This window comes from Hemibagrus wyckioides, linkage group LG05, assembly GCF_019097595.1.
Source record: "Hemibagrus wyckioides isolate EC202008001 linkage group LG05, SWU_Hwy_1.0, whole genome shotgun sequence".
NCBI lineage: Eukaryota > Metazoa > Chordata > Actinopteri > Siluriformes > Bagridae > Hemibagrus > Hemibagrus wyckioides.
In genome coordinates, this window is record NC_080714.1 from 11073960 (window position 1) to 11091487 (window position 17528).

General features: G+C 37.5%; 2 protein-coding genes across 3 annotated transcripts in view; one reads left to right on the top strand and one right to left on the bottom strand.

The window, feature by feature from the left end:
- Positions 1 to 570: 570 nt before the first annotated feature.
- On the bottom strand, positions 571 to 11163 carry stac3 (SH3 and cysteine rich domain 3). The gene is made up of 13 exons (XM_058389022.1): positions 10959 to 11163; positions 10439 to 10505; positions 10001 to 10079; positions 9307 to 9463; positions 7477 to 7574; positions 7320 to 7380; positions 6499 to 6596; positions 6075 to 6144; positions 5628 to 5674; positions 5437 to 5528; positions 3974 to 4025; positions 3732 to 3869; positions 571 to 2709 (listed from the first exon to the last, which is right to left on the bottom strand). The coding sequence occupies exons 2-13, from the start codon at positions 10453 to 10455 to the stop codon at positions 2611 to 2613; spliced, it is 1008 nt and encodes a 335-aa protein (XP_058245005.1). The 5' UTR covers positions 10456 to 10505; positions 10959 to 11163; the 3' UTR covers positions 571 to 2610.
- A 3786-nt stretch (positions 11164 to 14949) lies between these two features.
- The window catches only part of kif5aa (kinesin family member 5A, a), a 31696-nt gene continuing 29117 nt past the window's right edge, over positions 14950 to 17528 (top strand). For both annotated transcript variants that reach the window (XM_058389303.1, XM_058389302.1), the window contains exons 1-2: positions 14950 to 15448; positions 16302 to 16389. In XM_058389303.1, the coding sequence (XP_058245286.1) occupies positions 15320 to 15448; positions 16302 to 16389 (217 nt within the window). In that variant the 5' untranslated portion in view covers positions 14950 to 15319. The remainder of the gene's footprint in view (positions 15449 to 16301; positions 16390 to 17528) is intronic.

Sequence of the window (17528 nt, forward strand, 5' to 3'; positions counted from 1 at the left end):
AAAGTTTAGAAAATGTAGCAGCTCCTCAAAATACCTACAAAATCAAGATCAGTTGCCCAACATTGCCACCAAGGGGTCTAATTAAAAAAAAAAGATGTAAAGAGCTGATTATATGTCCATACTATGTCCAGACTCTCTCTCTCTCACATTCCAGTACACGTTCTTTTATTTCTTTTCGGCGCTAAGTGTCCTGTGTTCTTGTGTTGTCTTTATTGTATTTATTGTCTTTTTGCACTGTCTTGTCTATGCTCTGTTTGCACCCAGCTGCACACTGTGCACTTTACGTGGCTAAGACAAACTTCTGTCCTAGCTCTGTGGTGTTTGTTTTGTGTTGAACTTGTATGTTTATGTAGCACCAGGTCCTGGAGAAACGTTGTTTCATTTCACTATGTACTGCGCCAGCTATATGTGGTTGAAATGACAATAAAGCTTCTTGAATCTCTCTCTTTCTCTCCCCCCCCCACGAAACCAAGCATACACCATAAGCCAAAAAATTTCCTCACAAGCAGAAATGTGATACAAAAATAGCTGCTTTATTTAGAAATTGAAACATTATCTGAATAGTATATGAAATTAAGCAGATAATCTGCCATGAATCATTCATTTGTGAGACATTTCTCTCCAAAAATTTGAAGAGCTCCAGTAACTCAGGCCCTCACTGTGTGTGGTAGATATACCAGATAAAAAAAAAAACGTAATTAAATGAGATTATTTTCACACAAAAATTGATGTTAGGCAATGTCTTTAAATATTATATAAATTATGGATTTAAAAATCAATTATAAATTCTTCCTAGTTACTCATCACATCTTTAGTCTCTCTTCTTAATTGTGAATATTAAATATACTGTGTAAAGTGTATCAAGTGTACATTTCTATACAAACAACAGTAGCATGAGCCACTGCATCTATATACAAATGTTTATCTTTTAAGCCTTTATCCTGTTTTTGGACAATAAAACCGAAACACTTACCAATGACAGTCCACAGTCACTAGATCTGAATATTACTGAGACTGGTTTGGTATAACGTCTGGGACCCCCGCCCTATGCGGGGCTCGACCCCAGACGCCCGTGGTGTGTGTGCGCACGCCAGCACACGGTGTAATGAGACCCATGCGCAGGATTCAGTGAAGCACTGCTTTTATTACATTTAAGACGCAACATAGGGAAACAAACGTAACACAAGACATGGCGTGGTTAACTAAACAAAACTAAACAAAACCAAACCTAGACCTTAGCTTGGACATGGAACCTAGCAAACAAAACCTAGACCTTAGCTTGGACATGGAACCTAGCAAACAAAACCTAGACCTTAGCTTGGACATGGAACCTAGCAAACAAAACCTAGACCTTAGCTTGGACATGGAACCTAGCAAACAAAACCTAGACCTTAGCTTGGACATGGAACCTAGCAAACAAAACCTAGACCTTAGCTTGGACATGGAACCTAGCAAACAAAACCTAGACCTTAGCTTGGACATGGACCCTAGCAAACAAAACCCCAACAGAACCCACAATACAGATAACAATCATGGACAAGGACACAAACACAATGATCCCTATTTATAGGGGTAGACATTAGGGCTAATAGGATACAGGTGACACAATCAGGATAGGAACAATAGGAAGGGCGTAACAAGACACACAAAGAAGCAGGCTTCCAAGGTTCACCTGCCAGCGCCCTCTCTGGGCCTGGCAGGGAACTGTCCAGCTGTTCCTGGCATTTGGAGGAGTGAGTCGGGAAATGTGTTCCTCCACCAATATCACATAGTGACCTGGCCACTGTTCTGCAAGAGGAATGGCTCAAAAATCTGGCCAATGTGCAGGACTTATATCTGTATTGGCTGTAAAAGGAGGCCCTTCACCATACTTGTGGTATAAAACCAGGTATTTCAGTTTCATTGTCCAACCCCTGCATGCCATGAGCATTAGTGTTCCAGTAGTGTAGAAAAATAGTGTTATAAATATTCATTTAAAAAGTAAAGGTTACAGAAAATGTTATACATTTAATGTATTAAATGTAATAACTGATGTGATTTATTAACTGATTGACCATACTAACTAATAGACCATGTTATTGTTCAAAATATGGTCAAGGCAGATTTACCCTGCAGAGACAGTAGCAAGTTAGAGCCAGAGCCAGGAAGTTCCCCAAGATCCCTCGAATATCCTATAAGCAAACCTTCCCACAGTGTGCCTAAGAGAATTTATGCAGTTTTATACAAAAAGCAATGTATCATTTCATTATTTATTTTAATTTTATTTCATACTGATTACTGCTCTAAATGTTTTTTTTTAGATTAATTTTAGATACCTTAAAGTGTTTCTTGAATTTTCTTTTAATAATTTGATTTTATTTAAGTTACTCTTAAAATGGTGTGTGTGTGTGTGTGTGTGTGTGTTACAAGGGTAACAAGAGTTGCTTGGATCACATCCATGTCCTTGCGTTCGCATCCATATTGTAGCACATAGCATATAGTTATGATTCCAAAAATTTGAGATACTCAGATTTCATTTTTACCATATTTTTATATTTTTGGAAAACTCAAACTTAATTGTATTGGTTTGTTTATTAAGACACTGGCCTTGTACCAGTGCCATGTTGGCATTTAGATCTCCTGAAGTAGATCAGCAGGGAAGAAGCCGAGTTTACGGCCTGTACTGACTTTTAGATAGCCATTCACCTCCTCTCCTTTCTTCACGACTATCTGCAAAATACACACAGAAAAAAAAAACATTTAAGACATATGTGTCACTGTGAGCTCAGACTGGAAATGCTTATGATTCTTAGTTTGAGCGCTACAGAAAATGAGCACAACAATGCATCAATGCCTATATCAACTGTTTTCCAACATGAGTATCTTACAGCTCTCTGGGAGTAATCACAGCTAAGGGTTATTAGGGCTTTTCACACCTGAAATAGTTAAACCTTGGTCATTGTTAACCCCAAGTAAATGCTGGGTTATCTTGTTTCCTGTGTTCATACTTTAACCGGAGTTAACAATTAATACTGGCTATTCATAGTCTGAGGTTTACCACAAGTTTTATTTGCCTATTTGCTGTGGCAACAACCATGATTGGAGAAATGCAGTGCATGACAACTTTAAATAACAGCTTGGTCTATACTTAAGAATTAGGCCTAAATTTTTATTTATTTTTTTAAAGAACAGATCTGCCATTGTACTCCTGAGCAGGTATTGTTGTACTTTACAGCTTGGTAATCTTTTATAGTATTTTAGGTTTGTTGTGTAGTTGACCAGGCATTTAGTGATATCCAGATTCCACTAATTTTTCAGTCAGTTCCTTAAATACTCAGTTATTTCTGACTGTGCCTTCCAGTTTGACCTGAACAGACTACAATTTGGGTTTAACACCACAAAAGCACTGCTCACCCCACTGAAGAGAAGGGTTTCATAACATTGAGTAAAAAGTGGCACTAATTACACTTCTAAATTGCAAGCTCAGCACAGTGTTAAAAAGCTTTTTCAGTGCTTTTCAGCCACTAAATGGTGTGTGTGTGTCACCAAAACATTACATTTTAAATTTTACTTCAAAACAATAAACAGTGTGATGTGATTTATATGCTTATTCTACATGTGTTAATAGATTTCACTTCAATATCAAGAGTAATTGAATGTAAAATTGTTATAAAGTTCAGGAGGGGGTTTTACATAAATCAGAACAAATAAAATCTTTACAGTCTACTGTTATTTGGAACACTCACTCATACCTGGTCTTTCTTCAGTGTGATCTGACCCATCTCTCGGTTTCCCACAAAGGAGCGTGTCACCTTATACACTCTCTCTCCAGCACGCACCCTGATGATGTAAGTCATTGGAAGGTATCCTGTTTTCTCCCCAATCTTACCCTAAAACATAAATAAACACACACACACACACACAGTTTCTCAACACAGAAGTAGGTGATAATGCAGAAAGGTTCAAAAGTCGTGTAGTAGCTAATAAAACTCACTCTCCACCACTCTTCATTAGAATCATCAATCACTGTAATACGATCACCAGGACTAAAACACACAGAGAAATAGCAGACAATTTCAACAACTGATCAATGGTCAAATATGTGTAGTTTAGAACAATAAAATAGATGTGATAAGTATAGATTATAGAGGATATATACACTATATTGCCAAAAGTATTCGCTCACCTGCCTTGACTCGCATATGAACTTAAGTGACATCCCATTCCTAATCCATAGGGTTCAATATGACGTCGGTCCACCCTTTGCAGCTATAACAGCTTCAACTCTTCTGGGAAGGCTGTCCACAAGGTTTAGGAGTGTTTATGGGAATTTTTGACCATTCTTCCAGAAGCGCATTTGTGAGGTCACACACTGATGTTGGATGAGAAGGCCTGGCTCTCAGTCTCCGCTCTAATTCATCCCAAAGGTGTTCTATCGGGTTGAGGTCAGGACTCTGTGCAGGCCAGTCAAGTTCATCCACTCCAGACTCTGTCATCCATGTCTTTATGGACCTTGCTTTGTGCACTGGTGCACAGTCATGTTGGAAGAGGAAGGGGTCAGCTCCAAACTGTTCCCACAAAGTTGGGAGCATGGAATTGTCCAAAATGTCTTGGTATGCTGAAGCATTCAGAGTTCCTTTCACTGAAACTAAGGGGCCAAGCCCAGCTCCTGAAAAACAACCCCACACCATAATCCCCCCTCCACCAAACTTTACACTTGGCACAATGCAGTCAGACAAGTACCGTTCTCCTGGCAACCGCCAAACCCAGACTCGTCCATCAGATTGCCAGATGGAGAAGCGCGATTCATCACTCCAGAGAACGCGTCTCCACTGCTCTAGACTCCAGTGGCGGCGTGCTTTACACCACTGCATCCAATTGGTGATGTATGGCTTGGATGCAGCTGCTCGGCCATGGAAACCCATTCCATGAAGCTCTCTGCGCACTGTTCTTGAGCTAATCTGAAGGCCACATGAAGTTTGGAGGTCTGTAGCGATTGACTCTGCAGAAAGTTGGCGACCTCTTAGCACTATGCGCCTCAGCATCCGCTGACCCCGCTCCGTCAGTTTACGTGGCCTACCACTTCGTGGCTGAGTTGCTGTCTTTCCCAAACACTTCCACGTTCTTATAATACAGCTGACAGTTGACTGTGGAATATTTAGGAGTGAGGAAATTTCACGACTGGATTTGTTGCACAGGTGGCATCCTATCACAGTTCCACGCTGGAATTCACTGAGCTCCTGAGAGCGACCCATTCTTTCACAAATGTTTGTAAAAACAGTCTGCATGCCTAGGTGCTTGATTTTATACACCTGTGGCCATGGAAGTGATTGGAACACCTGATTCTGATTATTTGGATGGGTGAGGAAATACTTTTGGCAATATAGTGTATGTATAATTCATACAAAGCTCACATACAAGAAAGCTCTGAAAGGAAAAGAAGAATTATACACTTACTGGAAGTCCAGGTCATCTTTCTCAATTGCTTTGAAACGGTACAGGGCCAGGTAGTAGTGAGTCTGACTAAAGGTCTGTTGCTGCTTTTTATTCTTAAATATTTAACAATAGAAAAAAAAACATACTCATTGTTAGTAACTGATATTTTAACAGCAAAACAAATTGATGTCATTAACACTGTCCTTTTTCACCTTGTCATCTGTAGCCGCCTTGTCTTTTTTATCTGCATCCTGCTTTCCTTTAACAATTAAAGTAACAGTTTATAAGCAATAACATTTTTTGCTTTAAAATTACAATCTGTAAAATACCAAAAAGTTTATGCAGCAAGATAACAGTCTATATGATACTGAACTATTTTCAACCAGTGCACAGTAGTAAATTAAATTCAGCTCAGCTGCTAGTTTCTGATACATAAAGCAATATTCTGCTTTTAAAAATCCTGTAATAAGAATATTTTTATAAATATATATGAATAATTTTGTACAACAGCTTTTTCCTTTTTGTCATGCCAATAACTGAACTAAATACTATTCATTACTGAATAATTTCTTGTAACACCTGCCCCAATTTGGACATATTAATGAGGCACTATTGGTAAGTAATTCAAAGAAACATTTTGATAAAGGTAATGCCTTTACCTTCACCCCCCTCTTCACCCTCTTTGGGCTGCTCTTGGGCCTCTTCTTCCTCCATCATCATCATCATCATCTTGAAATAATATGTTAAACATTAAATTTAAATTATATAAAGAATGTCTATTATAAGAAGCACTGCACAAAGACAATTTGATTGATTTGATTGAAAATTGAATTGAACTCAAAAACATTTTAAAAAGTTTGATTTCAGTAAAACCTTTTGACAGAAGAAACATATCAGGGCTACACATAATGTAGCCTTGTTTCTACTGTTTGGGAGCATCAGGTAATACCAATGCACTGCTCCCATTTCTGCATTAGTTTATAATAATATATAATGTAATGACAATGTAATGGTAATAGTACTGCTAATGCTAATGTGATGACAACACTTATAGACTTAAAGAGATTTCAACAGTTTACTTACATTCTTTTTATCTTCTGAACTTTTCTTTCTCTCCTTATTTGCCATGATAACTCCAGTTCGCAGAGTGTCAAAGACTGGGTCAGTGCGATTTTGTTGGCCTACGCAAAAACAAATACATAAGTACAAAAACAAAACTGCAGTTTTTGTAACTGGGTTTTAAGCTGCAGTGTTGCTGGAAATGTGTGTTTTCATGTTATAAGATGTCATTTTTTGTGATTCTTGTTTTGTTTTGTGCAGAATCGTTTAATGGTAGGACCATTTCACACTGTATGGCTAAACTTATGAGGACACCATATTTTTTGTATTAATATGGAGTTGTTTCCCCTGATGCCTTTTCACTAGATTTTGGAGTGTGCCTTTAGTGATATGTGCTCACTGAGTCACAAAAGCACAAGAAGTTGGGCACTGATTTCCAGCTAAAAAGCCAGGTGCAAAGTTGTTACCTATGTAGGGATGAAGTCAGGGCTCTATGCAGACTACTCGAGTTCTTCCATTTCAACCTCGATAAAGCATGTTTAAATGGTCCTCACTTTGTGCACAGGAGGACTGTCATTGAGTAACAGATTTGGGCCTCTTAGTTCCAGTGAAGCTACGGCATACAAAGACATTCTAGACAATTATTTTCTTTTAACTTTGTGGCCACAGTTTAGGGAAGGCCCACACGTGGGTGGTATGGTTAGGTGTACACATACGTTTGGCCATATAGTAAAAAAAAATAAATAAATAAAGTAAAGACTGAATGTGTAAATCAGCTACTACTTAGACATCATTCCTGTTATACGTGTTGACACCAAAAGTAGTCTTAGTACTGTGATACACACCAGGGTTATTTATCTCCTGATCATATAAAGGGGAGCTGTATGCACGCCTGAAACCTGGAGGCTAAAAAAGAGAATTCAATAAGATGATGACCATCATGCTACAGTTTCAGGCATAGAGATCTGAATGAATTTGGCATATTGTTGAACAATATCTCACTATTTTGCCAAAGCATCTCTGGAACTCCACATAGGATTGGCATGCATGATGAATATTGGTCTTGCAGTTCTTGCAGCGCAGGGCAAATTTGTTATTGACTGAAAAGAAGAGAGATAGAGGGATTAGAATGGTGAAAAAAGCTAACCATATACAAAGTTCAAAGACAAATGTACAGTGTACTGTATTAGGACACTTGTTAATCTTTAAAGATCGCTTCTTGGCAGACACATGTGGGTTTGCTCAGTGGCGGACCGCCAGGGCCAGCAAGGCCTTCTCTGCTGGCCTAATCAGCAGTGATCTGAATTACTGACTTGCATGTTAATATATTTAATATATTTTTTCATGAATGTGTATTAAATTATTCCCAATAGTCTATTCTCTACATTTCATAGCTTTTCTCTTGGTTGCGCTGCTTCCAGTAGTGTATCTTTATGATAAGAGTATTTATCCAATCATATTTCAGCTAGTGGCTGACATCATGTGTTGCCCAGCCGTAAGGCCTTCAGAATCAATGGTGCAGGTGCCCAGAGCTTAAAATAAGTGTCAATGAAACTGTTCCATTAACCAGTCAGATTTCGAGTTGGCGTCACTGGGTCATCTAGCAGGTATATGATTACATCAGCAATTTCCCGTCCTTTGATTGAATAATTGGAGTAGTCAGAGGCAGCGAAATATATATATATATATATATATGACAGAGGAGAAGAAATCAATTTGGTCGCGGACATCCTTACAAATGTATTTTCAAGGTGGACTTTTCAAGAAAATCCTTTTGATTCTTCAAAATAGTTGGTAAGCTTTTTCAAGAACCATTTATGCTTTTGGGTTTTCTTTTTTTCTGGGTTTTCAGTTTGCCTTCATTCCAGATCCCCGGGGTGGACTGTGGTTTTTTTGTTTTTTTGCTGCAGTGAAAGGAATCTTGTGAGACTGAATTGTGTTAATTTGTTTTTTGCTATATGTAATGTAATTTTATTCATGTTCACTATAAGAGCCTGTGACACAACTCAGTTTTATACATTGTGTCTATATTTGCTGCTTCTCATTTCGGATGCTGCATCCTCCGGAGATTGCAGTTTACTGCATACTTCATCAAGAATGTATTTTTAGAGCAAAGTAACTGTAATAAAATTGACTATTCCTTGTGAGGTGTGAAATACTGTAGACTAATTTCTTTTTTACTTTGCTATTTAACGGTTGATTAGTATCTATTGCCGTGGCGTCATAATGATGCTAAAGTGGTGGATTAATTCAGGAAGGACACTAGTGAAGCCCTAGGTGTGAAATGCATGCTTGTAGATTAAATGAATTTTTTTTCTATTGTAAGCATATTTGGTTTGTGATGTCCCAGATACCTGGCCTCATTTCATCAGGAGTTGTGGCAGGCCGTGATCAAGTCCAGGGGAACATGTCTGATCAGTTTTAGAGTGCTCCAAGACAAAGAAAGCTTAAATTTCATAAGTGTAGAGAGAATTATTATGTTGTAAGCATGACATGCAGCTTTTGTTGATATTGTCACTATTTTCTATACATGATGTAGAAGTGGTAACTCAGTGGTGAAGACAGTGGGCTACTCCTTGGAAGCTTGCAAGTTCAAATTACAGAACTGCCAAATTGCTACTCCTGGGCCCTCGAACAACCCCCAACCCCCAAATTCTTAGTTAATGAGATAAATTTAGGGTATCTGGCAAATGTATGAAATCTATTTCTATGCAATAGTCACACCCTAAATTTCAGCATCGACAACACTAGGGAGCTGAGCAAAACAATCTGAGGTCATCCATTTTACTGCCTTATTTATCTATGCAGTAACAATGTGTGTCAATGACTCACGGACAATCATTCGAGCACAGACATCACAGAACTTAGGTTTCTTGCAGTAGTGATCCTTAAATTTATGTGGTCTGTCATTCACTAGGATCACAGGCTCAGGAGTTGGGGGAGGGGGAGCCTCTTCTTCCTCTACCTCTTCATCATATATAAAATATACCTGAGATAGGAACAAACAGTGAGAGAAAGGGGAAGTGGTTTACTTATCTATTCTGAGACAACAAAATGTTTGCTATTTGTATAAACCAAAATGTTAAATAGCCTCCGTGAGATTACTCAGGATGGAAACATACTGCAGAAACTAAAAAGATGGCTGTGGATGTTCTTCCTTGGAAAGTTTTAGGATTATAACTGCTAATAACAGTTTGCATGCAAGTCTCCATTACTGAAATTAGTCTAATGCTCATAAACAAGTTCTTATTTGCCTAATTAGTACTTTTTGACTGTTGTATACAAGACTGATTTATAATCGCATCTAATGTCATTCAGATAAGGATGGGTTTCTTTCTGAGAATGGTTCTTCTCAGGGTTTCTTCCTCAAGTCATCTCAAGGGAGTTGAGGAAGCTGGCTTGCTCATTATGGATAAATTGACACATGTCTAAGCTTCTTTGTGACAATATCCATTTTTAAAAACACTGTATAAATAAAATCGAACTGAATTATTTATAGCCATAAGGAACAAACAATAATACATACAGTATTGTCATCCTCTTTGACCACATTTTCAGGTACTGGTGGGTTATCATGGATATCCAGAGAGTCCTTATCCTCAAGTCTGAAATAAACACATATAGATGTTTATAACTATTGTTGTATTTCTGTTAACATGTGCAGTGGTGACTGTCTGTGGGTTTTACATGGGTTTATACAACCTATTCAATGGCCTGGGGGCCAAGTTCAGAAACATGACAGACTATTCCCTATGTACTCTGATGGACTTTTAATAAACAGATCATTTGCATGAGGTATACATATTAACTTCCAGAATTAAATTCAGTTTAATTTTATGTGATAAAGGGTTTATGTGATAAATGGTTGATGAAGTAGAATGAGTGCTGAAATGGAATGAGTGGTGAAATGGTGCATAAAACAAAAAATGCTTTGAAGAAAATTAAAAGTAAAAAGAGCACTTACTGATCATACTGAGCCATGGTGCAGTATGTGATCCTATGTGGACTTCAGTAGCGATCAGATGCTGTGGCTGAGGTATAACATAATAATAATAATATATAATATAATCTATAATAATAACACACACATGCAATACAAAAATGACAAGAAATATGGTATCACATTATCTCACATACTTTTGCTTTTTATTTCAATCAACTTCATGCAAATCACACACACACACACACACACACACAGACACACACACGCACACACAGCAGACAAAACTCTACCTCAGCAAGGCTATATTTGAATCTCCTGCCAGAACAAGTTAAAGCAGTCTATATGTTTTAAAGCAGTTTATAAGTTTTAGTTATACATATTCTTTAAACAAATGCAAAAACAGACTTTAAATAAATGATTGCCATATTTGATTTTTTGTGGAACTTCTTTTATGGTTTTCATTACCAGTCAAATGAACACACAAACATATATATAAACAAACAGATACACACATTGACAGACACAGGCCAAAGATACATACCTTCTGGGGTACTAACCCCCAGCTGGCAGATTCGGTTTTGTTTTTTGTTTGTTGTTGTTTTTTGTTTTTTTTTAAGTCAGAAGTACCACAAGTCCCTAGTCCGGCAGTGGCTCTAATGGGAAATATCTCCTCTGACTGTATGTGAACTATAAACCACAGTTGTTCTGATCGTTAAAATAGGCATATGTCTGTGTGTCTGTCTGTCATGTTGAGTGGTTCAGACAGGTGGAAGCTTCAGTTGGTGAATGACGATGGGTAATAAGATACTTTCTCTCTCTCTCTTTCTCTCTCTCTCTCTCTCACTCACACACACACACACACACACACATACACTGAGCTAAATATTCCAATTACAGTTTCTCTAAATTGCTTAGCCTCATTTTTTAAAACATTCTTATCATTCTCTAAACTGTAAGTACAATTGTCACGACTTTATGTCCAATAAAAACATTTAAACATCACCCAAAACATTTAATTCATGCTCCAAAACCTAGTTATTGTGCCTGTAAATTGGCCATGGAGGCAACCATGAAGCATTTTTTGTCACATTCACATTGAGCTTTTAAGATACAGATTTCAATAGTAGGTAAAGGTTTACTGGGAAAAGCCAATGTAGTACACAGGAAATAAAGAATATGCACATTGGTATGTATACAGTCCATTTATTGTTGTAGCAGTGCGTTACATGTTAACAGAAAATTCTTACCCATTTTTACATGTTTATTCAGTGTAAAGTCGTATATAGTGAACAGAAAATTGCACTGAACAGGTTATTTGCTAATTCAGCAGACATCACAACCATCACAAGTTCTGACAGATTCTCATCGGTGAATTAGGCATGAGATCATTCACACAATGAAATGATTGTTCTTTTAGTTGTGAAGAGTATGGCTATTTCAAAAAATGATTTGAACTCATTGTTTTGAGAAAAAAATCTCATTCAAAATTTGAGCCAAAGCAATTGAGAAAAATTGTAATGCAGACTTTTTGCAAACACTTCTAATATTTTTATATTTGTGTGATTTTTACATCTATCTGGATACTACAGTATTCAGTCCATGCTGCCAGTAATACCATATTTAGTCATAGAAATAGACATAGGTATAGATGGTGGGGAAACGTCCCTACAGGCTTTCATGAATTGTCTCTAAAATTATTTTGGCTTTTAATGGAGAGTAAATCAATCATTAGGGTTGTCTTAGTATAAGCATTTAGCCAAATGACTTTGTTAGAATGTTTTTGTCTTCAAGAAGCACTTGTATGTGTTCATATGCATTTGTCTATTTTGTTGAGTCTTAGAAAGGGACAAAGAAGATAGCCATTACATTAGCATTAGCTTTACCATTATCATTGCAATGTCATTCCATTATTATATTATTCAAACTGATGCAGAAATGGAAGCAGTGCACTGGCATTACAGGATGCTCCAAAACAGTGCAAACAAAGTTACATTATGTGTAGCTCGGATGTGCAAATGATTTCAGGAATAATATAATTACTGTGTAATGATGACTACCAAGAAATTCATAAGTTGCATGTCACCATGCCCCGCTATCCTATAGAGGACAACACACTCTTTGTGTTGATTGCATGGGAGCAGAGCATGCACGGTCAGCTCTCAAGGGAGCTGGCTGCTAGCACTGCGAGAGGTTTTCTCTCAGGAAGCTCTACACCCGCTTGGCTTGGTTCTCAAGCCAAGCACATGGTTCAGGCCCTGGACCCGTCTAGGCAGTGCATCGGCTCCAGTAATGGGATTACGAGATTTCTTCTGAACCAAATGAGGATTTGATGTTGTCTGCATCAGGCTCTGAGGAGTGGAAGCAGATATCTGCCAGGCCACAGACCTTACCCTCCAAGCCACCACGAAATCAGCTGTGCTGTTCTTTGGCTACCATGGATGTCATGGAGAAGCACCTGTGACAAAGCCTTTGTTCTGGATGCCCCAATGTCTCCTGTGGTCAACAGGTACCAAGAGGCTAAGGTGGCTGGCCAGCATACTCAGGGTGTGGAGACAGGACTAAAGATCAGTCATCTCAAAAAGGAGGTCTGATTCCCAAGGCCTCAGATCTCAGAGTCTTTTCAGTCATCACATTGCAAACATTTACAAAAAATGGCCAAGCTTTACAAAAATATATTAATTCATATATTAATAAACTATAAATGATATATTAAATTTATCCCTAATGAACAAGCCAGAGGCAGTGACTGCAAGAAAGAAACTCCCTGAGATTATATCCAGAAGAATTTTATTCCAAAAGAAACTCATTCTCATCTGGGTGATACCATATAGTGTGATTGTAAATATGGGGAAAAAAGTGCAGTTGTGTATCCATGAAATTTTGAACAAGAAGTCTAAAATCTGTTAATATTATCGACTGTTCACCAGACTTTAGCCCACTGACAACAAACTAATGTTATTAATAAACTGATATTTACTGATGCTTGATATTTATTAATAAACTGATGTGTTGTTCATTCTTTTTTCTTCTTTTAAGTGGTGTATATGATATGCTGTATTTGAACTGGGGTGAAATCGCATAAGAGACAAGAATAATAAAATAAAATAAAAAGTGATCATAAGGAAAAATATTTTTAGCAAATATCAAGGTCAACTAAACTTGCAAACATTATTTTTAAAAATAATTTATCGAGAGAGTTTATTTAAAATTTTGGCTTTTTTCCCCCATTTATTTACTTGGGAATGGGTGGGGTTAAAAATTGTACTGCAGCCATCCACTAGATGTCCTCAGAAACATTTTGGCTTCAGTTTTCTAAGCCTGTTACGATGTCCACCCATCTTTAGGCAGTCTTTGATACAGGCTCAGTCCTGGAATAGCATATAACAGATCACATGCTGTTTGGGTAGAACCACACTTGCTAGTTTGCTTTTTTAAACCCATAAACGGGTTCATTTTGACCTATGTCGCTGTAACACTTATTTCTGACATGACCCACAATGATTACATTAAATCCAGCATTTGTGACTGTGTCTGATAATGTTTTTAGGACAGTGTTCATGTGGAGTGTTTATTTATTTATTTGTTCTTCCAAAATCTATATATTGAAAAAAAAACATACATTGTTTTAAGAAATTAAGAGCAATAACACTTTTTCCTAATATGTGCGAGCACTATTGCTGTCATTGATGAGGGAATGATTATGCTGTTCTTAGTCCCTAAGCTCAGATCAATATTCTCTAAAACGTCCTGCTTGAACAGTGTTGAGTTCCGAGAAAGCATGATTCAGAGGGGCTTCATCTTTCAGAAAATCACAGTCTGATATAAATACATCCATCACCACTACGCAGGGGTGAGATCCACAGGACCATCACTCCACCCTTCTTTTCCAGTCCCCGCACCCCATCCTAACCATCACCTTAGACTGGTGCTAATATTTAAATCATATAAACTTATAGACTGAATGAATTAATAATGTGATCGGTAAGACATCTGTGAAAACCGAAGGCGTTAATTCAAAACGGGGTATATTGTTACCGAGTTACCCAATATTGCGCTCCACTGAACTCTTTGCTTTGTCATTGTCATGGAGCTGCATGATCACTGCCTGTGTAGCAGGTTGCCAGGGCGATGAAAAATATTCCTTTATATTTAGTCTTTAGCACTAAAACGCTTGTTTTGAAGAGATAAAGCTAAGCATTCGGTTGCGTGCCAGTTAGAGTGTTTAATTTTTTAAAAAATTCTCAATTTATATTTCTATATGTCTGCATCATTACGAGTTTAGAGAAGCCACTCTAAATCTAAAACAGACGACACTTTATGCCAAGAGCTCTTCTGGCATATTGAATATTAAATATATAAATAAATAAATGAACGTTAAAAGTAAGACCAGTTTGAATACGCCATTTGGATTGGTCCTTTATGATCAGGAGATGTTTGTTTAAGGCTCTGTTGTGAGGATTTTAAAGCATGAATAAGAGAAACGTCGTTTTTGATTATCTGGCAACCTCGAGTGGCGCTGAACGCGCAGCAGACCGCACCCTGGCCTCCGCATCCGCTATAAACTGAGCGCAGCATCCTTCGCAGCATCATCTGCTAATAGACCGCCATCTCGCGCAGTCTGTCAACCCAAAGCAACAGCAACAACAACAACCAAAACATATTTTTTCTGAGGAAATTTTTTTAAAAGCTTTTATCCACAAGTCAAAGTCTGAGCCGAGAAATTTGCTGAGAAATTTGCCTGCTTATCCCACCGGCTCGGAAATATCAAGCTCCTGCTCGCTGTTTAATCCGGATAATTGAAGGCTGCAAGTATTTAAGGACCTTCCTTATCGCGTTTCTTTTCTTTGCATCACAAAATCCCCTGTTTGTTTTTGCAAATCGGTTCCAGCGCGGTGTTTCAGGATGACCGAGCCTGTCGCAGAGTGCAACATCAAGGTGCTGTGTCGTTTTCGTCCTCTGAATCAGGCCGAGATCGTGCGAGGAGACAAATTTCTCCCTACGTTTCAAGGAGACGACACCGTCATCATCGGGGTATGCTTGCTTGTCTCTCAAAAGCATATTTAATAAAGTCTGTTGATTTCGATTTTTGTATATATGTCGTACGCTAGTGCGGGAAATCACTGGCCTAGATGACGTAATCATCATTATTTTAATTACTTTTGCTATATTAATATTGTTAGTATATGTGTGTCCCGTGCATATGTTTGTGATGTACAGAATAATCCAGTCTTATTTTTCACCTTGCTGTGAGGCATGATTTTAGCACCACATTGTACTAGGCCTTGTCCTTGGTTCTGTTAGACGTTGTTTGTTTGTTTTTTCATTATGCTTTATTGTTCTGCACAAACCAGTATAATCCAAATCATATAATTCATACATGAATCCAGTCCACTTACTCATGTATAAATTTGTCTGAATGTTTAGGAGTCACTCTTTAGAATATAACAGGCAGTGGTGCAGCAGGGATGTGTAAAGAAGGATGACCTCAAATGCTTGGCTTAATTAAACAATGGAATTGAAAAAAAAAATCCAGATATAGCTCAGATAAAGTTTGTTGAATCTATTTGATAAATCAAAGTACATTTAATATAATTCTGGTACCATATTAAGCAATGAGATTGAGGGTGGGTGGTGGGGTTGGGAGGGCAGCAATAAGACAGTACTCTGCAGATGCCCAGTGGGGTAGGTTCTGCTTTGTTTGGGAGTAAATTTTTGCATTGAATTAGCCAAAAGGTTATTGGCTTCAGTTGAGGCCTGCTCAGACACTAGAATTGATTAGGAAAACAGACAGGATAATATGGTTCTCCTGGGTGAATGTATGGTTTGGTAGTTCTTAATGCATCTGCATAATTTGTGTGATTGCTTCTGGCTCTTGTGTCTTTAGGGAAAGTCCTATGTATTTGATCGTGTGTTTCCAACCAACACCACCCAAGAGCAAGTCTACAACACCTGTGCCAAGCAAATCGTTAAAGGTAAGGCCATAATTGTTAATATATTAGCATATGCATTAATAATGATAAATCATTCAAATGTTTAGGCACAATGATATTAGTTCTTCAATTCATAGGGTGAACAATGGTGAATTCCTAGCATAAATATCATGTTACATTAAAAAGGTTCTATATTTTATCTAAATATTTGTTGGTTGTTTTTTGTTTTCAGTAATTTTTCATCACTTTGAGTAAACAAAAGTAAGTGATGTTCAGTAATTTGAACCCTTACAGTTTCTTTGGGTGCCCTCTGGGAGAACACTCTAAAACCCTATATGAGTGTGCCTTTTAGTTAAATAACCTTTTTTTTTAGTTATATAACCTTTGAAGAAACCTTACAAAAGCCTCTTTAGTTTTCTAAAGATATTTGACATGGAGCCCTCTTTGATGAGGAACACACTGTTGTAGGGTTCTACGTAGAAACAGGGTTCAATATAGAACCTTTACAGGGATTACAGGTTCTATATAGAACCTTTAGTGATGTCCTCAGAAGACCAACCTGAGAGCCATTTAGGGTCCTAGGCTTAATCTTTTTTCGATTAATCTATATGGATGTATGTAGAATTTTTAAACATGCTTGGAGAGCATTACACATTTTATAGAATGTGCATAAAGTATACAGGATAAAAATAATAGAACAGTGTCTCTAGTGTCGTAGCATTGTATAGTAGCACAGTAATCCACTGCTGCATGTTGTTGCCAATTAAAAGCATAGCTTTTAAGAACTTATAAAATATTAGTATTAAAAATGTATTACAAATTAAATCAGAATGTGTAAAAAATCATTTTTGTTTTAGAAGTGAGAAAGGTCATTTGATCGAATATTATGTAAGCAAATTACTCTTTACTTCCTCCCATCTAAAACAGGTGACCATTTTCATGTTTATGATACTAATGGACATGTTAAGGGCATGTTATCCTGACGCATCACAATGCAATAGACGGTTAAATATGTATAGCCGTTATCAGAACAGCATCTTCTCTGTATGTGTAAGTTGTTAATATAGCTACATGGACCATGAATTATGTGCCTACACATGCAGCAAATCTAAATCTTTGAGTTCTATGACTCATCAGTTAATCCAATTTTAGGATGGTCTCATCACAAAGGTAATGATGAC